Raw genomic sequence first — 25,160 nt, 5'->3', positions numbered from 1 at the left:
AGGCGTGCAGTTTCGGACGTGTCTCTAGCACCCTTTCTAAGTATGTTTATAGATTCATATTCATTCGATCACTTCAAGATATTTATAAGTAAAATTGCACCGATTATATGTTTCTTAATTTGAACTTTGCCTTCGAGATCTGTTAATCAAAACTGCCAAACATTTGCTATAGGTAACATGGTAAACTGAAACTTGGGAAATAGATGCCTACGAAGAAGACGTGTTGTAGAAATTAGGACTTCGAGGAGAAGAAAACAACTGCTACTGCGAAACGCTTCCACATGGGGGTATAACGTGGAGATGTTATATGAGCAATGGCATTTTGAGTGTGATATTATTGCCGGCAACATTGCACTATGTACTGGATGCCGCATGTGTTCATTCCTGATTTTGAACAACGCTTTATCTTTGAATGTTCTGTGTTAGTATGAATTCAATTTCATGTTTATTTGAGCACACTCATGCACTTGTACATATAGATAAGGCTACCTAAGCATTCTAGTTTTTTTAACACCAACTCCTTTTTACATCATTGCTTGTCTAAATTTCTCTCACACACACACATATGTTCATATATATGTGTGTATGTGTGTTAATATCTCTCTATATACACACATATGTATACACATACACATATAAGAGTAAAAGGAGTCCTCCTATACATACATACGTATACACATACACATATAAGAGTAAAAGGAGTCCTCCTATACATACATACGCATGTATATAGTAGTTCGGGTCTTACATATATTATATTATATATATATATATATATGTCTATGCATACTCATTACACACACACTCGTGACCCCAGCCTGCTGGATCATGGGGGTCCCTGGCCACTGGCAGAGGAGTTTTTGTGGCCAGGAGTGCATGGAAGCCATGTCGTCTCACTCTCTCCCTCGCCCACTGCCTCTTCAGCATATTCTAAGACGCGAAAGGATCGTTCTCGGCGTCTTGAAGCCTTGCATGAACAAAAGTCAAGTTGCACTATCCCCTTCTCTCTCACTCTCCCTGTACGTGCTACTGTTTTGTCAGATCCCTGTCTTTCTTCTGTTCTGCGCAATTCCCAAATGGGTGTTTTGCATTCCGTTCCGCAACTAGTTTTACGTTGTGGGTTCTTCTCTACCTACAGTTTTGCGTCTTGGGTTCTCCTCTAACTGCAGTTTACTTCGTGGGTTCTCCTGCAACTGCAGTTCTGCTATGTGGGTTCCTTTTCAACGACAATAAATTGCGCAATGCCCATGGTGGTCTTCTCCTTTTCTGTAACAAGCCCCCTTTCCATCCTCTGATGCACTTCTGCATGTAGTTTTGCTGTGGGTTCTGCACCCCCTCGCCCTTTTTGGCTATGGCGCTCCTGCATCTGCACAGCCATGAATCATGCCTTTTGCAACCTATCAATGCTTTCAGAATTGGGCGCTTTCCATTGGACATACAGCTGCATGTTTCGAAGAAAGGAAATAGTAATGGCCTCCGACATGGCCCTTCTGTGTGCTCCATCTCTTCTTCTGCAGCTTCATCTGCATTGGAAGGCTTTCAGAGACTATGGGCGTCAAGGGTTTTTCCATCTTTACATGCAGTGGCAGCTCTTGCATTGAGCTTAACCCATGCAGCATCAGCCCTTACTTCCTTCTTGCACCAAAAGGCCATGTTGAAGAAACCAATGCATACTCATATCAGTGAACCAATCGATGGTGATATCAATGAATTATTGGCAGAACTCAATAGCAACTCAATGGAAAGGGGACTCTCCAGCTCCTTTAAGGAGCAAGGTGGGCTGGCTATGGCTTTGCTAAGCACTACAGCAATGGCGAAGGACCACATAAGCCCAGTTTTAGCCACATTATGTGCGAATCCTACCTTCATGTCAGGGCTAGTGGCTTGGACCATAGCACAGGTTCTCAAGGTTTTTACCACTTTCTTTGTGGAGAAAAGGTGGGATTTCAAGATGCTGCTTGGATCCGGGGGCATGCCTTCGTCACATTCAGCTCTTTGTGTTGCCCTGACAACCTCTGTTGCTGTCTGCCATGGCATAAGCGATGCCCTCTTTCCTGTATGCCTTGGCTTCAGCCTCATTGTCATGTATGATGCAACAGGCGTGAGAAGGCACGCAGGCATGCAAGCTGAAGTAAGGATCTTCTTATTTCTTTCCTCTGTTTTGAGTTGCTGCCTGTTGTTTATGCTTCACAATCGTAGAACTGATTGTCAGGTTTAGCCTCAAGTATTGCATGACATGCCCATTTCACAAAACATGATCGTGAGGTTTTAGCCTTAAGTTTTGCATGACATGCTCATGCTACAAGCATGGCCATAAGGTTTAACCTGAAGTTATGCATGATTCCTCATTTTACAAAGAACAGTTTTGTTGTTTTTAAGGTGGTATAGTGAGTTTGTCAGATTGTCCTCAAAGGACTCCATGGCAGCCCCTCTGTCATCCCCGGCTTGAGGCCGTCGTCCCTTGCCTTTCCTTCTCAGAAGTGGACCTCCAGCTCCTTGCTTTGACAGTCTCCTACTACCTGGAGGCCACCACCTTGGTCTGCAAGATTGTGGGAGGCTGCCCAGCATGTGGACAGCTCAAGGATCTTTTGCAAGCAAGCCCTAATGGCGAGCTTGGAAAGATCACTGATATTCATCCTTTGGGACGTGGATACTACTAGGTTGACACGGCCCAAGCCTTCTTTGCGAGGTGGCAACATGACTTTGACCCAGCGTCCGACCCTTTGACTGGTGTTTGCTTTCCTGCGATAGTCTACTTTCCTGGTCTCTCGAGGAGTACCTTCCTTTCCTCTCAGAGATTGGTGGTCTTATCGGGAGAGTGATGGAATCCCCTCCCACCGCCGCTTTTGTTCTAGCTCAGATGGCTTCCATGCCTATGCCCTCTCTTCGTATCTGCATAGCCTCTCCGGAGTCAGTTCCTCTCATGTCATATCGCTTCCTTGTCTCCATGGAGCTTCTATTTTACCGAGTGGAGTACTTTGGCCTCCCCAGCCAATGCTTCGTTTGCTGGTAGATGGGACATCATGCTAGAGTTTGTCCACGTTGTCAGTCCAGGAGGGCGCCCCCAGTTGTCCCCCCCCCCTCGGTGCGCAACTCAGCTCCTCATGGAGGGGAGGGGGGGTCCCGGTCATGAGGATCTTGATGCAAGAGAGTGGCAGACCAATGGTCCCCCCCCCGGTGTGCAGCTCAGCTCCTCATGGAGGGGAGGGGGGGGTCCCGGGTCTGAGGATCCTGATGGAGGAGAGTGGCAGACCAATGTTCCCCCCCCCCCCCCCCCCCCCCCTCTTTTTTGGAGTCTGTTGCCTCGTCATGGTCCAGCTCCAAGTATGCAAATTCCCGCAAGGCCCTCTAACCCTTCAGAGCCTCCGGCGGGCCTAACCTCGTCCCTTGCCCCCTTGCCCCCCCCCCCCCCCCTCCCCCCCCCCTCGCGCTTCTCCTCCCCCACTGCCCCCATCTTCTGCTCTAGCTTCCCCCCGTTTGGCTCCTTCCGCCTTGGCTTCTTTGGAATCCCCTTCCCTACCTTCCCCCCCTTCCCTTTTCTACCTTGCCGGAGCACTCCCACCGCCCGTTGACCATGTGTGACCTGGAGAGGCGGTAGCAAGCTAGCTCGGTTCGCTGCTTGATCCATTGTTTCTTGGAGCCTGTAGTGATGACCATTGCGGCCTCTCCAGTGCGTGCTCTCCCTCCGGAGTTGCCAAGCACCCCCTCCCCCCTCGGGGTTTTGGGGCAGTTAGTTGACTACATCTTCTACCAATGCTTCCCTATTGACGGAGTGGCATCTTCGAGGAGACGGTGGCCCCCATTCGCATTTGTGTGGTTTTGCATCACTCTAGGCCTTTCACCCAGAGAGTGGCGTGATGATTTTCTCCTTCCGTCTGAGTACAACGGTGGGGACGGATTTGAGCACGGAGTCGATGCTTGCCGCTATTCACGGACATGCCATAGAGCTCTCACACCATCTACATGATTTGCGTGTCACTGACATGCTTACTCACTTCTAGCCATTGGCACGGATGAGGAGGTGGGTGGCTCTGGGTATGCATTTCCATCAGTGAGTAGCTCTTACCTGCAATGGTTGATTCCGGCACCATTGACCCTAGGAGAGCTCAATGGGTGATCATCAAGATTGGAGAGGACAAAGTGGGCTTTTTGAACATATATGTGTTGAATGCTGGAGTAGGTAGAGCCATTTTCTAGCGTATGGTTCGGCAGTCCTTCCCACGAGCAGAGTTTTGGTGCATGGGTGGGGATTTTAGCATGTCAGAGTCAACAAAGGATAGACTTGGAGGTGGCATGGCTACAATTTCAGGCACGGAGTACTCGGCATGGAGGGGACGGGACCCTCGGCATTTACTAGAGTTCGGATGCAACCTCGAGAGTCTACGCTTTTTGCGATCCGACTGGACAATTACAGGCCCCAATCTTTCCATAGATTAGACCGGTTTTATGTAGATGAGACTTGGTGGCATGATTGATATTATGTCATGATCATGCTCCTGTCATTCTTTCCTTGGAGGATCCATGGAAGTACGACATAAATTTGAGCACTCGAATCCTAGGCAGCCTCATTTAGTGCCTTGAGATTTGTAGTAGGGTAGAGGAGATTTGGGAGAGCTAGGATTTTCACACTAGTTCGGGCGCAAGCCTTGGAGAGATCACCCTTCCGAGAGCAGGAGTGGAGTATTCATCGGAGCCTAGTTGTCAAACCTCCAAGATCTCCCCGTAAGGCAAACCTATAACACAAACCATAAACCATGAAGTGTGTCTGATACCACCAAGGGTTGTCCCCCCCCAAGGACGATGGCCTACTGCACGGTGGAGCTCTCCGCTCCACGCGCTCTGCACTCCTGAGCTCCATCCGTCGGTGCGTGCCCAACCGGTACCCCTCCCCCCAATAAATAGGGAAGGAAGGCCCAAAAAGCACATGCTATCAATGGCGGACCAAAAAGCACAAGTCCGCCCACAACATATTACACTCTAGCTCGCCAATCTGCCTGCCCCTAGCGTGCACATGACAGACTCCCCTTTCTCAAAAGAGCTCACTCTTGAGCTCAAGAAAAAGAACTCGAGGAGAAGTTGTCACCCTTGCAACACTAAGGAAACACCCTCTATTGGTCGAAACCAATAGTCTCAAGGACAATCCGACTAAGAGATCGACCTGCTCAAGTAACATGACATGAGCGTCAATTCCTAGTCACAAAAGCCGAATCCGGAGCAAATGGATCATTTGAGTAACTCGAAGCTGACAATGCTACCAGTACCAAAGGTAAGCAACCACTATCCTAAAGAGTTATCCCGAAACCAGAAGTATCTTCCATTTGACTACCATGCTTTCATCTTGATGTCCTCTATAAATCTGGTCTGGAAAAAAAAAACCACAAAACTGGGAAAACCCAGAACCTACTACTGAAGCCTGAACCAAGTGGAACACAACACTAGTCTCTTCCCAAACAAGAGAAGAACCGATCTTCTAGAAAAGATCATCAATCTGTACTTCGTCACCTTGGAAGTCTAACTTCCCAAACACACCTCGAAAAGTCTCTGAGTACCTTGGACATGAAAGAAACAACTGTTCCAACAGACCTGGTTATGACGCAAGCTAGCATCTATCATAACTGTCTATATCAAAAGTAAAGTATCTATCCCTAAAAAATATTGAGATAGCCTTGTGTTTGTAGGCGCAGAGTTTGAATGAAGCCTTGACAATTTGGCTTGGCCCCATAACATGTGATGGATCATGGCGTCCCATACCACCATGACACACCCCATACACGTGCTACGATTACTACAAAACACCATTTTGTGGATTCATCGCGATCTATCAGAAACAATAAATGCCAATGGCTGATCATGTGCCACAAACTGAAACAAGTTCTCGAAAGCAAGAACTCCAAATGAGACTTATGATCATAACTCGGTCTAGGGATTAGACAACATCTGTGTACACAAAGAAGAACAACCTTGACCAGCGTCCTAGTCAAAGCATCTGTCTAAACCCAAAAAATCTTGGAAACCAAAACTTGCTTCCAAAAACTTATGTGCATAGCGCAAATTCTTGAATAACCATGATTCAATAGTCTTGGTATAAGAATAGGCGGGTATACTTGGAATAGCGTGAATATATCTGTACACACTCCTGTTATGGACATAAACTAGAGGACCATCAAAACCTTAAGGACTGTAAGGCTGAAAAGGTACATATTGGATATTGTCGCATAACTGTCTTGTCATGCAATCTGACAATGAATCCCAACAAGTAAACTTAATCTAGGTGCCCTCTATCAAATATCCATGTAGCCATAGTGTCAATGTGTAGTCAACTATTCCTCAATCCTGCATATGCAAATATGTCTTGCCTATCAAAGCCCAACAACGAAAACAATGGTCATTCCAATAGCTGTAGGGTATTAGGTTTATGTCTTGCATGGTACAAGTCCATGACTAACTCTTGTGTGTGTGTGTCTCAATAAAGTTCTTGGAGTAAAAACTCCCATGTGTACCCCAGAACAAACATGTGTACTTGCATAACACGGTACAACACTGTGCTTTTATTGTTAAACCCTATCTTGCATGTTCCTTGCATGTGAAAAACAAACACATACCTCATAACACGCTGGTCCAAAACTGAGATAGAACGAAGCACGTGCATCTGAACCTCGCAAGTACACCACAAAGTCCCGTACACAACCTAGACATCTTGGAGAGAAAAGAATCTGAAGAGAGATCGTAGAAAAACGTGTCGCCATCACTTGCTGCTGTAGGGCAGCCCACTAATGATCGTACGCCTCTGTCTGGACAACCTACATGTGGTTGTCCACAACCTTTGGCTACGTGTGGTAGACCTCGGGTAACATGGATGGCTGTGGCATGTGCAGCTCTGCTAGACTGCCCTGCATTTGCATGAGTGCGTGCACACGTCATGCATGGCTGCATGGGAAACAGCTCCAAACACTTGGGCTTCCTCACCCCAAAGGGGTGCCCGTCAGCAAGGTGCAGTCCCTATGTGGGCTGCCACAAGCCCTATCGAGCCCCGACAGTCCTTGCAACCGCCGACAGCCTGGTCGACCAACAGCCCTTCACAAGTGCCGTCGACAGCCCTTCCCACGTCCGTCGCCCAAGTGACCAGGTAAGGGACCCCCACGCGCGCCATTGGCTTCGGGAAGGTAGGTGTTTTTTTTTTCATTAAAAAAAAACTGCCTGCTTCTTTTTTTTTTTCTAATGTGTGTAAATATACGAGTCCCCTTGATATTTAAAAAAAACTGTCCCATGCTTTTCTAAAAACAATGTCCAGCTTTGTTCAAAAAGTCATGCCATGCTTTTTTTTTTATATACATCATGCTTTTTTCTTGTGAGAAACCAACGCTCACTTTTTTTTAAAACAAAAAACATTCTGTTTTTTCTTTTAAAAACTGAGACACGCTGTTTTTAGACTACTGCCGGCTGCTTTTCCCTCTTGTGCACTGCTATCCATAGACTGTACGGACTATTCAGAGGTGGTTGTGCAGGTCTGACGCTGCTTTTTCTGCACACCAGTCCGTTCATATGTACAGCTGTGTATACTGTGCTCATACGACCCCTGTACCACAAGTACGGCCTGTCCAGGCCTCTATCCAGACCCGTCACGTGTGTGGTTGCTGTACCTGTATGCAGAGGCCCGTACAGTCTTGTACGGCTGCTGTACCTGTATGCACAGGCCCGTACAGCCTTGTACGGCTGCTGTACTGGTGCGACCACTGTACAGCCACCTGCCCCTTAGCATAGCCAGCATGGTCAAGCATGAGACTCTTCAAAAGAGGGCTCACTCCACACATAAACCACCACGATTGCTTCTCCCCTCTCTCACACGACTAGACATACTTTTTCCCTACGCCAAACACAATCTCATGCAACATAGACCAACGACTTGATAGAAAAAGCAACGATTCATAGGAAGAGAACGATGAGAAGCATACCCGGGTATCTTGTCAGATGTGATGCATACCCACTCATACCTTTCAGCTTCTTGCGTTAGGGTTGGCTCTGATACCACTGTCAAACCTCCAAGATCTCCCCGTAAGGCAAACCTATAAAACAAACCATAAACCATGAAGGGGGTGCAGGCATACTCGCCACCCAACCTTGACAGCCGTGAGCGAGGCTCACAATCTTGGCCATCCCCACCGAGCCACGAGCTAGAGCATCATGCCCTCGCGAGTGTCCTGCCACCGTCCTCCAGTGTCTGATACCACCAAGGGTTGTCCCCCCCCAAGGACGATGGCCTATTGCACGGTGGAGCTCTCCGCTCCACGTGCTCTGCACTCCTGAGCTCCATCCGTCTGTGTGCCCAACTGGTACCCCTCCCCACAATAAATAGGGAAGGCCGGCCCAAAAAGCACACGCTATCAATAGCGGACCAAAAAGCACAAGTCCGCCCACAACATATTACACTCTAGCTCGCCAATCTACCTGCCCCTAGCGTGCACATGACACTAGCCTGTCAGAATACGCAGCGGAGATGAAGACCAGATTTGGAAACAAACGAGCAATAAACGCATGCAGAAAAACAGCACAAGAGAAAGAGAGATGTAGGCGTGTAACTCTGCTCTGATATACACAAGAAGATCCCGGTATGATACAATGAGTGGTATGGGGGTGGGGGCCTATTTATATGCCCCCACATGTGTAGTCGGCCTGCTGAAAAAGGCTCCACGACTGCGTCTACAGTCGGCCAGCAACATGCAGCTAGTCGGCCAGCTCTGAGGGTCCACGACTGCATCAAGTACAGTCGGCCAGCTCCAGTACACACATCTGACGTAGTCGGCCAGCAAATGGATCCTCCTGCCAACTCAGGGCTGCCTCCCAAGCCACAGAAAAATGGGAAAAATAGGGGAAAAATGCGGAGAGTGGGGAAAAATGATAAAACACCTCATAAGGGCGGGCACACCCACAACAAAGGCCCTGGTGTATAAATCTAGACAGGAGATGACTTCTAACACCCTCTCTCAGCTCGTGGCTGTGAAACCAACCACTGGGAGCTAGGGTGCCGCCCGAGCAAGTCCTAAGAGAGCGACTTCGTGAAGAGGTCCACCGTACTGCCCTCCGTCGAACAAAACTCTAGCAAGATGTCATCAGCAACGATCTGTTCACGAACAAAGTGCCTCTGGATGACCATGGGTTCCTCCAGTGGAAGCTCAAACCTGCAATGTAACCTCTGCATCCTCACCACCTCACAAGCAGCATCACAAGCAGCCCGGTACTCTGCCTCTGTCCGCGACAAGGCAAAAGATGACTGACCTCTACTGCTCCGTAAAACTGTTCCTGGGCCTGAAGTAGATCTCCTCATGTCCGAATCTCCTCCCCAAACCAAGTCACTCCAACCATGGAGTCGGACTCCATCCAGCAATCCCCCTCCTGTGTAAAAGAGTCCATGATCCTTCGCATGGCGCAGAAACCACAGGAAACGCAATCCTGCCTCCCAAAGAGACATCTGCAACCATGAGCTCAACCGCCTCATCAGGAAGCTCCCGTCCAATCTGGTGTCCATCAACCAGATCAATGAACCATACAGCTTCTGAGTCACAGAGACATCACATTGCTCACAAGGATCAACACCTGTTACGGTGCACAAACAAGTCCTGGAAACCTTCTGAAGACCACGCAAGGCCTTCTAAAACTTGTCAACCACCCCCTCTGAATCCGGAACCACAAAGCCTGGAGAAACCACCTCCTTCTGCAAGTAAGCACCTGCCACCTACCTGGCTTTCCGAAAGGTCCCCGTGGAAAGAACATCCTCAACTACTAGAAGTTCTATGTCCCGAATACTACGAGACATCAGAGCATAAGTGACCTGTTCAGCTTCCTCTGACTGACGAACACAAGAACTACCAACATCAGTACTGGAAAGTTCCTTCCAACTGCTGCCATCTACTGGCAAGCTATCCACCATCTGGTCCTGGAAAGCCCGCACCTGCAGCGTATCCACACACAAGTGGCCATTACGAGACTGTCACTCATCACAAACCTGAGGACCTGGGAGAGAAAGTGCTGAAAGCCTATAAACTCCATTCTCCACTCCGCCTTCCCAAGCCACTTGGCCTGTTGCTTTGTCCCGGAGAGCAACAAAATGCTCATCAAACTCCACCCGTACGCCAGTCTTGCAAACCTGATGCACTGACAACAGATGAAAACCAAGTGCCGGAACATACAACACCTGGGAGGAATGCTTCCCCCCTCTGCCATCGGGAACTATCTCCATCCTGCCCTCACTGTGAACTGGGATAGTGGACGTATCCCCAGTAAGAATATGACCAGAAAGCCTGCAGAGATCCTGTAAACCGGAACGGGAAGGAGTCATGTGCATGGAAGCACCACTATCGAGAATCCACTCCCGAGTATCCGTTGCGGAGAGTCCTCCAATCTCCTCCCTGCCTGAAGAAAATGAAACATCGGTGTCCATCACCTCCAGGTGCAGAAAAGCCGGAGTCTTCATGATTGCTGCTGAGGAATCTTCACCCTTCTCGGTCTTCCGCTTGGGACACTACCTCCAATAGTGGCCTTTCTCGCCACAATCATTACAGGTCCTCTCTGCCTTCAGTTTCTCGCGGTCAGCATCGGACTTCTTCTCAGAAGACTTCTCCGATGAAGCCTTCCCTTTGCCCGAGGTACAGCCTTTCGACCGTTGGCCAGTTAAGGCCTCCGAACCTCCACCCTGAGAAGGGTTCGTGAATCGTTCCTCCTAGTCCAGGACCATGGGCACAAGCTCCTCCCACGTGATGGTGCTGAGCCTGCCACTGATAATCAACGACGAGTAAAATGCTGAGTACGAAGAGGGCAAATGTGACAGCAATGTTATGGCCATGTCCTCTGACGATATCTCCTTCCCAACTTGAAGAACTTCCTGCTGAAGAGCCTGCAGCTTGTTAATATGCTCCCGCATCGTCGACGACTTTGCAGGGCTCATAACCCGCATCTATACTTCCAAGGAAATCCTCTTCATGGGCGATACCCTGTTGTAAAGAGAAGCCAAATGCTGCCATATACCTCTAGCCCAGCGTCATATGCTTTACATGATTGATTACCTGTGGTGTGCAGTTGAGGAAAATAAACGAACGGACCCTGGCGTTGACACGATCCCACATCTGTGTCTGGGCCTCCCGGGCCTTTCGGGTTGACGGTAACTCCCCGTCCTCTACTTCCGGCTGTGGAACCCCAACAACGACGAAATCAGCGAGGTCGTAAGACTCCAGAAGAGATTCCATCATAACCTTCCATATGCCGTAGTTGCTCCCGTCCAACTGACGGTCCACCGGGAACGTGGGGAGTGTCGGGATCTTCACATGTCTCTCGGCCATCTCAAATAGATCTGCCATTGCGGGGATGTTCTCTGAAAAGGGTACGTGGGTGGGAACAAAGAAGAACTAAAACCTGCAAGTGGCTGTCCAGCAAATCAGCCCGCCGTCCTCTTGCTTCTCCTCTTCCCGAACAGTCCAAAACAGTCCGCCAATCAGCCACACAACAGTCCCCCTCTTGCTCACACAAATCCCAAGAACTATCTAGAGCCTAGGCTCTGATACCATGTCAGAATACGCAGCAGAGATGAAGACCAGATCTGGGAACACAAGAGCAAAAAACGCATGCAGAAAAACAGCACAAGAGAGAGAGAGATGTAGGCGTGTAACTCTGCTCTGATATACACAAGAAGATCCTGGTATGATACAATGAGTGGTATGGGGGTGGGGGCCTATTTATATGCCCCCACATGTGCAGTCGGCCTGCTGAAAAAGGCTCCACGACTGCATCTACAGTCGGCCAGCAACATGCAGCCAGTCGGCCAGCTCTGAGGGTCCACGACTGCATCAAGTATAGTTGGCCAGCTCCAGTACACACACATCTGATGTAGTCAGCCAGCAAATGGATCCTCCTGCCAACTCAGGGCTGCCTCCCAAGCCACAGAAAAATGGGAAAAATAGGGAAAAATGCGAAGAGTGGGGAAAAATGATAAAACACCTCATAAGGGCGGGCACACCCACAACAAAGGCCCTGGTGTATAAATCTAGACAGGAGATGACTTCTAACATAGACTTGGCGGCTTCAGGAGAGTACCCAGGAGAGCCCGTGGATTGAGGCCTAGTTGGCTACAGCCCGTACAGGGCTTAGTTTCATCAAGGAGCAGAGGATGGAGTACATATACCATGCCAGAGCCTCCTTTTGGACCTGGGCAGGTGATAGGGTTATCGGAGATTTCTTTGAGATTTATGGCTCACATAGGCGGAGGGATGGTTTCCGCATCTTGCGAGGCCACCAGGATGGATCCATAGTTATGGATCCCCCCCCCCCCCCCCCCCCCCCGGTGCGAGCCATTGCCATAGACTTCCTTCATTCCTTCTTCCGTTCTCTTCTCATGGGTGCCACCCTATCCTCTCAAGTGTTGGATGCATGTGAGTGGGTCTCACGGCACATGAGAGAGGTGCCCCCCCCCCCCCCCCCCCCCCCCCCGCTCTCCGGACTTTCTTGTTAATTCCCTTTACTTCAGAGGTGCTTGTGAAGGCTTTGACGGCTCTCCCAGGGGCAAATGACTGGGAGAAGATGGACGTCTGGCCTCTTTATTTCTTTGGCATTGGGATCTCATGGAAGGCGGCTTTAAAGCTGCCTTCAATGAGATTATGATGACAGGCTCCATGTCGAAGAGGCTGTGAGAGAGATTAATTCATTTGATTCCCAAGGAGGGTGGTGATAGATTGGAGAGGATCTATTAACTTCGGTAATGGTAATCGATTGGTTCGTGATGGTTCAAAGTCGTCTTTTGGTGGTTCTCAACCTCGACCTAATTCTCAACAATAATCTTTCCAAAAGCCTCGACAACGAGATGAGTTGTCTATGGCACCAAGAGGCTTATCAACCATGAGGGTTCGACTGTGGATGTGACTTTGGATGTGACCAATCTCGTAACCCCAAACAGTTTACTCAATCCTCTTCTCAAGGTCAACAAAAGTCAGGATTATGTTCCATCTATTTAGGTAACCATCGTCGGTTTGAGTGCCCTAAAGGCCCTAATAATCAACAAATCTCCAACATGGAACCTTTAAGCTCGGAAGACGAGTCCCAAGTTTAGTGCTCAGAAAATTCAAAAGGTAAGCATGCTATGGTTATGTCCTAGCTTGCATAAGCATGTGTAATTAAGGTAGTGGCACAAGCACAATCTACCTCTACTATTCCTACTTATGTGTCCACATATGTGTTGACACTTATTGGATCAATTTGTGGTTGCCCAATCAGATCGACATTGGATACTCTTTACTTTGTGGCAACGACGATGGATGAGTGTTTGAAAATACACCACTTGTAGTTGCCACACTTAAGAGAGAGAGAGAGTTGGTAGGTGGTTGTAGATTGTATTGCAACACCATGGCCCCTCTACTTTCTTATCCCATTTACCAATATCGTGATAAGATGGACTTGCCCCTATGCAAATACAACATGATCTTGGGTCAGCAATGGTTTTATCAATATGACCCTCTTATTAGTTTACGAAGTCACACTTTACCATTTGTCAAAAATAATACTGTCATCGATCTCCAATCAACCTTCTACTCTGACCTTGTTCGCACTTCAAGCAACGCGGTGGGTTTGAAAGGCAGGTTGTTCTTCCACACTTTTAATGGTATATTTTGCTGAAGAGACCATACCCAACTATAATTCTAAGGAGGCATATTTGGCTCAACCCTTCTTTGCCTCGCAAGATCTTTTTCTTGTGGAGTTACCTCTAGTCTTGTCCCCTTGCCGACCAGTGGATCATTCAATTGATATATGCAAGGCAACCAAAAATTTTGAGAGAGTCAACCGTAGGTTTCCTATCATACCAGGCCTCAAAAGGAGTGATGGTCTTCAAAGCCTTCGTAGGGCACTTGCTCAAAACATGTGTAGCACACATAATTGCCTCCATCCAGAATTTGTGAGGCAGATTCTTGCTCTTAACCATACATCTTGCCATCTCCATCAATGACGTGTTCTTCCCTTTTGCGACACCATTTTGCTATGGTGTGTAAGGCAAAGTACATTGATGCTTTATGCCTCTTTTTGCCAAATATGCCTTAAATGCATCTGACATGTATTCCCCCCCTTGATCTGAGCAGAGGGTTTGTACTTTACAACCTATCTCATTTTCGGCTTTAACAACAAAATGCTGAAAACACATGAAGACTTCAGACTTTTCCCTCAAAGGGTAAACCCAAGCAAATGTGGAATAGTCATCAATGAATGCTACAAAGTATAGATGCTTCCCAAATGATGGTGTCCCCATGGGACCACACACATCATTATGTATGAGCTGTAATTTCCAGACAGCCCTTACAAATCCATCCTTGGGAAGGCATTAATGCACCCTTCCCATTCATGTTTAGGTGGCCGCTCAACATGTGTAACTCGCGGCGGTGAGTGCCCGGGGGACTAGGGCCTTTGACACACTTGTCGATACCATCAAAGCATATTAAAACATTTAATCATGGCCACAGTCTTAACACATATCCATCATCACTTTGCATAAAACATAAAAGCTGGACAAAATATCCACAAATGCTGAAAATGGAGCTTGCACATGTGACACCACATAGAGGCCGGAATGGGCCGACCTCCCCCTTGGAGTATTTTATTACCCAAGGAGAATAATATCATGTACAAGCTTTGAGGGCCTTCCTCTCCCCGATGCCGGATTATCCATATACAAATGCCATAGCACAGCCCAACATGAGGCAACCAAGCCGGAACATAGGCTGTAGAAATGCTGGGCCAACAACATAATCCATATACCTCCGTGTGGATACTGATTCTTTCCCAAAAACCACGGGTCTTCATGCAATAGAGCTGGTACAGCAAGTATAATTCTCCATTCAGTCAGTACAGCAAGTACAATGGCTGGTACAGTCGGTACAGTGGCTGGTACAATAGGTGCGGTGGCTGGTACAGTAGGTACAACAAGTACAAATGTTGGTATAGCATGTACAGTGACTAGTACAGCAGATACAGTGGCTGGTACAGCAAGTACAGAAGCTGGTACAGCCCGGTACAGTGGTTGGTACAGCAAGTACAGTGGTTGGTACAGTCGGTACGGTGGTTGGTACAGCAGGTACAACAAGTACAGTGGCTAGAAATCATAATAAATGATTAAATACCCTTGCCTTAAGTATTTCTTCGCGATGGAAGCCTCCAAAACAGTCCCCAACAGCCGGTATTCTTCATGGGCAGCCTTCAAGAGAGAGAGAAAGAGAGTAGCCATCATTAGGGCAGCCTGTAACGGTGGTAGAAGCTAGTGTGCAGCAAGAGAGCCTCCATTAATGAAGAGATAGGGCTCCAATTTATAGATTTGGGCCTCCCATGAGCTAAAATGGCAAGAGAAGGCTACAATGACAAGTGGAGAGCCACACAATAGCTGAAGTGACAAGTGTGAGGCCACTTGTCTCACTTTGATCCATTTTCTAACAAGTGTCAGGCCACTTGTCTCACTTTGGTTCACTTTCTTGCCACATGTCCCAATCTAAGAGATGGGTCCTTTCATAAACTTTATCTCTAAAACTATCCCAACTGATAGACATTGTGTCATAGGCACTTTGCCAACTCTTGGTATCTGCGCAATTCCAGATGTAATGACGCGAACAGAATCTCCATCGGAGTTGGGCCAAAAATAGCAACTCTCCTAAATTTTAGGACTGTGGTCCTTTGTATTCTAGGATAATCCCCCATTCCCAAAGCTTTTACTTTCCAAATATTTAGACATCCTGGAGTCCACAAGACTCCTTTCATACTGGGAAATGTCCAGGCTGGTGACATCCTCCCCAACTTCTTAAAAGTTGTCCGCAACTTTAAGCTTCAAGACATAATTTTGTCCCATTAAGATGGGCGAGACGAGACCGTCTCAAAAATCTAATATAACTGAAGAATCCATGTCCCAAAGAAATGGGTGAGACTAAATAAGTCTCCATAATACCAATATCAAAATCATGTCCCAAAATAAATGGGCGAGAATTCCGTGGAAGATATGCTAGACACAGGCACAAGAGCCAATTGTGTCTCAATAACCTATATCAATGAGATAATCATATGCCAATGAAAATCACCAACCAGGTGCTAAGACACTTAAATAAGTGCCATGCACAAGAAACTAGTGCCTCGCATAGAAACATGTGCTATGCACATAAACTGGTGCCATTCAAGAGCACAAACCATGGTGAGACAGAAAAGCTGGTTCTCCATAGTTCTGGCAATCCTTTCTCCTAATCCCAACAGTTCCCATGTTCTCCCATACAATCCCAACTCTGATCAACAAGCATGGTGTGGAAACAATGAAACACTCACTCCACAATCGCAACACGAATCCACATGTATGGTGGAGTGTTCATTGAATTGCCCTCTCACAATCCCAACATGAATCCACATGCATGGTGAGATGAACAATGAACCTCTTGGCCTCTATATGGAGAGATAGTGATTCTAATATGGCATAAAGATAAATAAATCCATGTCCCAAATAAACGGGCGAGACAAAACAATCCCATAAGTCCAGATATCATAATCCAAGCTCAAAGCACACAAACATGTGCCAATCCACATAACCCTTGGCGTACACATAAGTCCCTTGCCAACCAGGTATCATGTCCACTTTACCACTTGCACTCCGTGTTGGTACTCTAACCACACACCTTGGATGAGAGGTGGGCTCAAGTAACAAGATAAAACAATCACTTGCAAGCATAGATAACCTGGTGTTCCATAAGCATTTCTGCTACACATAGTTTATAGGCATTTCGGCCACCAATAGTTTGTAGGCATTTCGGCCACCAACTCACACTACCCTCTCAAGTGCCCATGTTCCCTTCCATCTGCTCTCTATTGTTCCACCCACACATGGTAGAAACAATCTTCAAGAGAGCACGTAGGACAAGAGAACACTACATAGGGTATGTTGTGCTTGTCACTACCCTTTGAAGTGCCTATGTTCCCTTCCATCTGCCCTCTATTGTTCCACCCACACATGGTAGAAACAATCTTCAAGAGAGCACGTAGGACAAGAGAACACTACACAAGGTATGTGAACCATGTAAGTCCAGTGTATCCCAAATAAAGGGAGCCATAAAGAATAATCCATCCCAATAAAAGGGAGTCATAAACATAATCCATAAACCTGAGGATGGATCCAAGTCCCTAGAAAAGAAGTCCAGGAATCCATAGACCTGTATACCATAATCCTTGTATACCATAATCCTTGTATACCATAACTCTTACCGCATACTCTATGCTAACTACACACCTTGGAGTAGAGGTGGACTTTATCCATAAAAGCATCATATCCATGAGATATCCAAAGATTTCTTCTCTATAAACTCGCATAGATTCGTCCATAGAAATTGCTTGTGAAGCCCAATATCTATATAAATCTCATCCAAGAAAGAAATCTCCATAGATATAATCCATCCCAATAAAGGGAGCCATAAACAATGTTTCCCTGAAACCATCTCAAGGCAAACAACACCACCTTTCTCCTTGCATGGCTATACAAGGGTTAGTGAACATCAAGAATACTTCATTGTAAATAGCAAAAGCACCAACTTTGCAAACTCAAAGTATACTTAGCTTTTCTTTGCCAGGTTGATCATGAAGCCAAAAGAAATATCTCGTCACCATATCCTTAAGATATCCTGAGATATATCTCCATATAGCTTGCATGTAAGCTTGATAATATAATCCACAATATCCATATGGAAAGAGTGCTAAACGTGTGCACATAAAGCCAACTCCATACTTCCAAGATAAAGTTTGCGAATTCATAAATCCTTAGATCAAGAAGCTGTCTATTGCTCATGCTCTTGCTTCATAAGCAATGAAGCGGTTGGCCATGCTTAACAACAATGATGGTAAGTGTGGTCCCCACTTGAGATCTCTTCTCTTCCTTATTGATAAAAGGAAGCCTCCGCTTCCAAGAAAGCCTATGCTCTGATACCAATGTAACTCGCGGCGGTGAGTGCTCGGGGGATTAGGGCCTTTGACACACTTGTCGATACCATCAAAGCATATTAAAACATTTAATCATGGCCACAGCCTTAACACATATCCATCATCACTTTGCATAAAACATAAAAGCTGGACAAAATATCCACAAATGCTGAAAATGGAGCTTGCACATGTGACACCACATAGAGGCCGGAATGGGCCGATCTCCCCCTTGGAGTATTTTATTACCCAAGGAGAATAATATCATGTACAAGCTTTGAGGGCCTTACTCTCCCCACGGGAGATGCCGGATTATCCATATACAAATGCCATAGCACAGCCCAACACGAGGCAACCAAGCTGGAACATAGGCTGTAGAAATGCCGAGCCAACAACATAATCCATATACCTCCATGTGGGTATTGATTCTTCCCCAAAAACCACGGGTCTTCATGCAATAGAGCTGGTACAACAAGTACAACTCTCCATTCAGCCGGTACAGTGGTAGGTATAATCGGTACGGTGGCTGGTACAATGGGTACAACAAGTACAAATGTTGGTACAGCATGTACAGTGACTAGTACAGTAGGTATAGTGGTTGGTACGCATCCTCATAGTGCGTGATCTTCGGTTGAGGGCAAAAGTTTGTCATATGACCTACTACTCCACAATCTGTGCATTTAGGCTGCCATGCATGTTGTTTCACACTAGCCCAAGGCTTCCTACCAAGAGCCACTCTTCCCTCGAGGCCAAGAGGAAGAGGAGCGGGATGAGGATCTTTGGTCTTCAATTGTTCCTCAGGAGGTGTCACCAAGGGCAAGCGGGGCCTCTTCTTCACATAACATGAATGCTCATCCAAATCCTCAGGTGAACGTTTTCTGCATTGCTCAGGAGGTTTTGGAATGAGGAATTCTCTATTGGGCTGCACCTTGATGTCACCATTCTCCCAGAGGTACCTAAAAGCGAAATTTGCGGGATTTTCGACGTACATCTATGCTAGATCTTTGAAGATATTCATCACCGACTTGTCACAAGCTACCTTTCCAGATAATAATCTTTCAACATAAAGGTAGCGTCGGTAGTTGCTCAACAAGGACTCGTTTGGCCGACTGTCCTAGAAGCTTGTCCAATTGTTCTATATGAAACTCTTGGGCATCGAGGGTCTTTTGGAACCCTATAGCCAAGTGCTCGAATAGTGTTTTAATATCGTATTCGAGCAAAGATGTTCTGTCCAGAGAATAAAAGTGAAAGAGAACTATAAGAATTTTCCGAGTCTTCCCAAAATCTTTGCCCTTTTCCAAGCAATCTGGAAAAGTTGCGCTGTGATACCACTGTAACTGACCGGGGACCCGGGACAATAGATAGACACTTCAAATATACCAAACACGGTACGAAACACATCAGGAAGCCACAAAATAAGAGGAGACATTGCACCGAGCTGGAACAGCCGGCTCTTGTAGGAACTTCTTTATTTCAGTAGAGCTTTTACAAGAACTCAAGGTGTGGGTGCTTGTAGCATTGGATTTGCCACAAAGCTTCGAGAAGGCACTTGCCCAGATCTCAATTCAGTGCCTAGATACAAACAGCTCCAAAAACTGCTCAAAGCTGTCCCAAAACAGTCACAAAATCAACTCTAAACACTGCTCGTTGTACGGCCAGGTCTGTGAGAAAAATCACCAGCTGAAAACTACACACGTGACTGACTGTACGGATGCTGTATGGTGACTCTGATGTGCTGTACGGCTGTCGTATTGCTGCTGTACTGCTGTCATGCCAGCCAACAGTCGAAACAGAGGAGAACTGAGACAACAGAAACTGCTGCCGGCCTGCCCAAGATTGTACGACTAGTGTTGAACAAGGAGAGAGAACAAATCAGATGCCTGTTGGTGTGTATAACTATCGCAAGGAAGAGATAAGCAAACGGTTGCTGCCGACCAGTGCGTATCTCTAAACAGGTGCTGCTGCATGGCCAGAACTGTGATGAGCAGGAGAGAGGAAAAAAAACTACTATCGTATACTGTACGACCGACATTGAGTGGAGGAGAGAGAGAGAGAACAGATGTAGTCGGCCAGAACTCTTCACGTGCATGATGATAAAAACAGCCCTCCTTGCTTTTAAATAGAGTCGACCAGCTCCCCTTTTGGATGTGCTTTTCCCTTTTTGCCATAAGTAGCAAAAATAACTGCTTTGATGGTTTTTATAAACTTGCTCCCCAAGCTGGAGCTAGGCACCTCCTTTTGTCCACTTGTACATGCACAAAAATAATCATATGTCGAGCCAGCTTTAATGATGTGTGTGAACCCACTGGCTTATAAGCCTTATAAGTCACTTTAATGATTAAAATCGCTTGTTGCTCATGCTGTGTAGCCATCTTTCAAGCCAAACTTTGCCAGTGAATGCTTCAGCTTTCTTCTGTGGAAAATCCTCGTTCTCACCTTGGTTCTGTTTTGTGTTTGGGCTTGCCCCAAAGCATTGATAAAAACTGGTGAAGGGACCAAATGGTGATAAGAACTAACAGGGATCACATCAATACGATGATCCTCAGGTCTCTCTGGAGGTAACTCTCCTGGCAAAGAGTCACCAAAACAATCTTCAAATTTTCATAGAAAAGAAAGTTTCTCTTGGTCAAGGTTACTCACACCATATAATCATGTTCAACATTGTCATGGACAAAGACGAAGTAAGAACAAGGAGACTTTTTAATAGATTTTTCAACAGAGATATGGCAGCATGGAACTCATCCATACTCTCTGAGGTGACCAATTGAACGTCATGGAAACAATCCTTTGTGAACTGGAGCAATCAGAAAGTCCTCATGATCCAAGTATCCATGTATGTGTATGCGTAACTTTCCAACGACAGGGGTCACACTCACATCCTTACCCTCAAAGGTTGCATCTGCATGTATATGCATACCCATCTCCTCAGGTTTCAACCCAAGTGTAGAAGCCATCTGTATAGCTATAAAATTATCAGTAGAAGCATTATCAAATAGAAACGGAGCAGTTTTTTCCTTCAGTTTTCCCCAAGCGTTGCAAAGCAAACGGCTTTTTGGTTCATTTACTGTATTCCCATGCACATATGGAGTCACATTGACACTGGGTTTAGCTTCTTGTACTAGAGTTTTCTTGGGGTTTTCGGGGCATTGGCTCTTCATGTGATCTTTACTACCGCAAATAAAACACTTTCCCTCCTTTCTGCACTCCTCATATTGCTGTCTTGACATCTTCAGAATACTCTGTCTACCCCCCCGGCTTCTTCCCTGAGCCATCCTTTGTATCCTTGTCCTCTTTGGGCACACTTTTAGGTAGCTGTCCTGGACAAAACACATGCAATAAACCCAAGCATTGTCCAGGCAGTAATACAAGTTAGAAGTATCGGTTTCCTGTTTCACTTCTAGATATAGATGTCTTGAGTATGCTGGTTTCTCTGGGTGCAAGTAGCATACGGCTAAATATATAATTCAGGGGCTATTTAGCTTGATGTACGTGTCTCCTCCAATGACTGATATGTGAGGCAATCATCTTTTAGGGATTTGAATGCCATCATTCTTCAGGATCTCCATAAATTACGTGGTGTAGTATCATTGCAATTCTTTAGTTCTTCCCTACCCTAACTGGCTTGGTGGGTCTGTTTCTCTTTCTTGTGCAATGAAAACTCTCAATTTACTGTTCATTTGCTTTGATCCCTAGCTGCCTACTCTTGTTGGAGGCATACACTGACATGTTTCTCCTCATACACACAGCTGTGATGTCTTATTTGAGAGAGAGAGAGAGAGAGACAGAGACAGAGACAGAGACAGAGACAGAGAGAGGAAGAAGAAGAAGAAGATATATTATCGTCTTGCAAAAGACCCAACGCCCACTTTGTATCCACGGTGATGAGGATGGTGATCCTCCATGATGAGGATGATGATAATGATCCATACATGTAGACATTTACCTAGGGATTAGTGTTAGTTTTTTGTTTTTTTTGTTATGTTGTCTTTTTTTTACATGATGAGATTCCATGGACTCATTGTACACCTTTTGTCTCATACACCAGGTGCTGCAATCTAATCCCCTCATGATCCTGGAAGCAGCTGTTTTGGAGTTTCCGGATGGCCTTATTAACCATGGTTGATGTGAAGAAGTGGGGTGAGGTTTGGGTGGGTGTGGGAGTGGAGGCTGATTGGGAATATGGTAAAATGAGTGTGCATAAGTGTGCCAGATGTGAGGATCTGTGATGGGTGTGGGTGGGCGTCATTCCCTCAACCTATGCCAGGCCTCCTCAAGAATATCTCGTAGTATTGCTTTATCACATATGCTCGTTTCTTGCGGGCCGGGGGAGAGAGAGAGAGAGAGAGAGAGAGAGAGAGAGAGAGAATTTACATGCAAGTTGAACCAAAAGGGCCAATCATTTTTGCAACCTATGACATGTGGCTTTAAAACTATGCTGCAGGTGCTGAATTTGATCGTGGAGGATCTGTTCCAAGGACATCCGGTCAGTGAAAAAAAGCTAAAAGAACTGCTTGGCCACACACCTTTGCAAGTGGGTGCAGGTGCCATTGTTGGGATTGTAGCTGGGTATCTTTGTTCTCAAGGCTATACTGCTTTCCCTGGACATGGGCTTTAGGGCACGGATTTTAGGTTAGTGTGACTGGACATGGACTTTAGAGGTGTTTGACGGCTTGTGATTGGTGAAGAGCTTATCTTTTTCTTCTACTAGTTTGATGGAGTATAGTGTGGAATGGTATTTTAGAGTGGGTTTTAGTTCATAGAGCTACCCAAGATTGCCAGTGTAAATGCATGCATGGACTCTGATAACACCTAATTTAAGCCATTTGTGGGAACTAACTATTTATCATATTTCTGATGAGTTGCTAGATGTGAGGACTACAAAGCTTGGAAATGGAAAAAGTAACTGTGTCCGAAAGAAGACATGGGTCCATGTTCCAATTTTTTGCATGGGGAAGAGTCTCATTTCTGTTCTGAAATTTGGTGAGGCTTATCATTTTTGTCCTCGAAACTGTAAAAATCAGGAGTTCTTTGTTCAGGTGATTTGAGATAGGTACCACACAATATAAAAGAAACATGTGATCAGTTACGATTAAATCTGAAGAGTGAATTATATGAATCAATCTTGGTAGGATGCTCTTAAGTGGAAGTTATGGCACCACCTAGCAAGGAAACATAATACGTAAAAAGCTCATGTAATGTCAGAAATACAGAATTTCATTGTATTAAAGCTAAGCACTTTTGTTTAGAGGTGTCTTTCTGTAAGCAGTTGGTTGTTTTCACTTGTAGCTCAGGTTTGAGACAAGGCTGAAAGCTCGTTAATGATGGCATGAGTATTAAGATATGTAATGGAAAAGAATGTCATGTATTACATGCCAGATTGAAGGGCTGCCATGCTGAACATACTCTTCTAAAAGTCAAGCTGCCTTATGCTTGCACTTTGAAATGTAGTTTTGTAATCTTAGGGGTTTTACAGACTACAAGAAATGGAGGAGAATCTGTGAAAAGGGGGAGATGTCCACCGCCCATTCTTGAGGACGGAGAGTCTCCCCTGTCCATCCTGAGATTCGGGGTAGGCCTGTAAACACCCTAATGTGTTTGAATTTGTGGTCATGATATTGGGTTCAAATTGGTGGCATTAATGAAAAGTGGGTTGTTACTATGATTCCTCTGTGGCATGCTTCTCTTGTATTGACAAGGGATTTGTGTTAAGACGGTGGCAAGCATGTTATTGAACCCTCTCAACTCCTTGATTATGTTGTCTTCCCTGCGAAGGGGCAAGCCTGTTAGGGTTGCTTTTTGACAGAGGTGTCATGCCTGTTCGTGTGCATTTTGGCAGTTAAATACAGCCATTTAGTTGTTTGGCTGTCAAAAAGTAGGGTGAATAGTGAAAAAACGGGCATTATTTCTACCAAACACGCCATTTTGAATGAGACTGCGCATTTTTTGATAGCAGAATTTTACCTACCTGAAAGACTTAGAGGAGGCAGTTACATGGGCTTTTTGTAACTTCAGCTTTTCGAGATATGATTGATATTACAGATTTTGTACATTCCATACTTCTTGGAGGGTGTGCTAGTCTCAGAGACGTAATGTAATTGTCTTCGGAATTTACTTTCAAAGTAGATATGATAGACATTGCAAATTTTGTCCATTCCATTCTTCATAGTGCATGTGTGTAGTTGGATGACCTATGAAGAAGATGAAGCTAATGTAATCTTCTGTATGGAAGATTTGTGGTTTTGTCTTACAAGCTACCGAAAGATGTGAATTGATTACTTACACGGAAAAAGTAAGCTTTTATGGCTTTAGCTTATGGTTTGTGTGCCTCTCCATTATGCTTGATGCCAAGGTAGAGGTCTAGGTTTTTCCTGTGTAATTTGTTGATTTATTAGATTAGTTTTTGGGTATTCGAGCATTTCATTTTTCTTGGAAATGAATTATTAGGTTGAGGGAAGTCACATTAGAGGCTGCTAAGCTAGCATAAGATTTGGGTTTGGTTTTCTGAGCAACAGAGTCTCTCTCTCTCTCTCTCTCTCTCTCTCTCTCACACACACACACACACACACACACACTTTTTTTTTTTGAAACCTCCAAGTAGAGGGGAAAGCCCACAATCAAAATACAAGAAACACAAGGTAAGTTACAAACCCAATTGTGCAAGTACAAGACAACTAAATCTCAAAAGCAGTCAAAGTTGACACAAGGGAAGATCTCCAAGGTCAAAATAACCCTGAAGAGATAAAAGAAGAGATCTTTTGAAGTATGCAAAGCAGGAATATCTTGTGTGGCAAAGATTTGCTAATTTCTTGCATGATAGATGGACCAAAGGGCCCAAAATTTGGTCCATACAATGAAAGCATCAAATTTTGGCAGAGCAGGGGGAAATGGTGCCAAATAGCCAAAATAATTTTCCAAAAGTTTTGCCCACAAATCTAAGACGAAGGTGTATTGACAATCTGTCCAGAAGTGCATTGGAATGGGGGCAAGACTATAGAAGATGATAAGATTGTCTCATGTGGATGTGAACATCTTCAACAAGATGTTGGAGCAATACAGCTTTGAGCCAAAAAATTGCCAACCAATAAGGCACGAATGAGGCATTTAGAAGAAGACTTTTTGTTTGAGGGATAATCTACACTTCCAGATGTTCAAGAGAGCCACCCTCCACCACCTAGAAGGCTTGTCAATGTGACATAATGAGT

The 25,160-nt window shown here is 45.7% G+C and overlaps 1 protein-coding gene across 3 annotated transcripts; it reads left to right on the top strand.

Annotated features, from left to right (window-relative positions):
- The first annotated feature begins 817 nt into the window (after positions 1-817).
- On the top strand, positions 818-23,222 carry LOC147630058 (uncharacterized). 3 transcript variants are annotated; one of them, XM_086811669.1, is made up of 3 exons: positions 818-1,019; positions 1,200-2,131; positions 22,400-23,222. In XM_086811669.1, the coding sequence occupies exons 2-3, from the start codon at positions 1,352-1,354 to the stop codon at positions 22,571-22,573; spliced, it is 954 nt and encodes a 317-aa protein (XP_086667795.1). In that variant the 5' UTR covers positions 818-1,019; positions 1,200-1,351; the 3' UTR covers positions 22,574-23,222. The 3 variants fall into 3 exon arrangements, with proteins under 3 accessions (XP_086667795.1, XP_086667793.1, XP_086667796.1); XM_086811667.1 differs by having other exon boundaries at positions 818-2,131; positions 22,400-22,587; positions 22,825-23,222; XM_086811670.1 differs by adding an exon at positions 22,004-22,095 and having other exon boundaries at positions 818-2,131; positions 22,400-22,506.
- The last annotated feature ends 1,938 nt before the right edge of the window (positions 23,223-25,160 follow it).

Source organism: Cibotium barometz, chromosome 17, assembly GCF_041138505.1.
Source record: "Cibotium barometz isolate CiBa-2024 chromosome 17, ASM4113850v1, whole genome shotgun sequence".
In the NCBI taxonomy this organism is placed as follows: domain Eukaryota; kingdom Viridiplantae; phylum Streptophyta; class Polypodiopsida; order Cyatheales; family Cibotiaceae; genus Cibotium; species Cibotium barometz.
This window is presented reverse-complemented; position numbering and strand designations above follow the sequence as displayed.

Bases quoted from the DNA above. Each gene is read 5' to 3' on its own strand.
- LOC147630058 (XM_086811669.1), top strand. From the start codon at position 1,352: ATGGCGCTCCTGCATCTGCACAGCCATGAATCATGCCTTTTGCAACCT. The intron at 2,132-22,399 runs GTAAGGATCTTC...ACTATGCTGCAG, and splicing joins ACGCAGGCATGCAAGCTGAA to GTGCTGAATTTGATCGTGGA.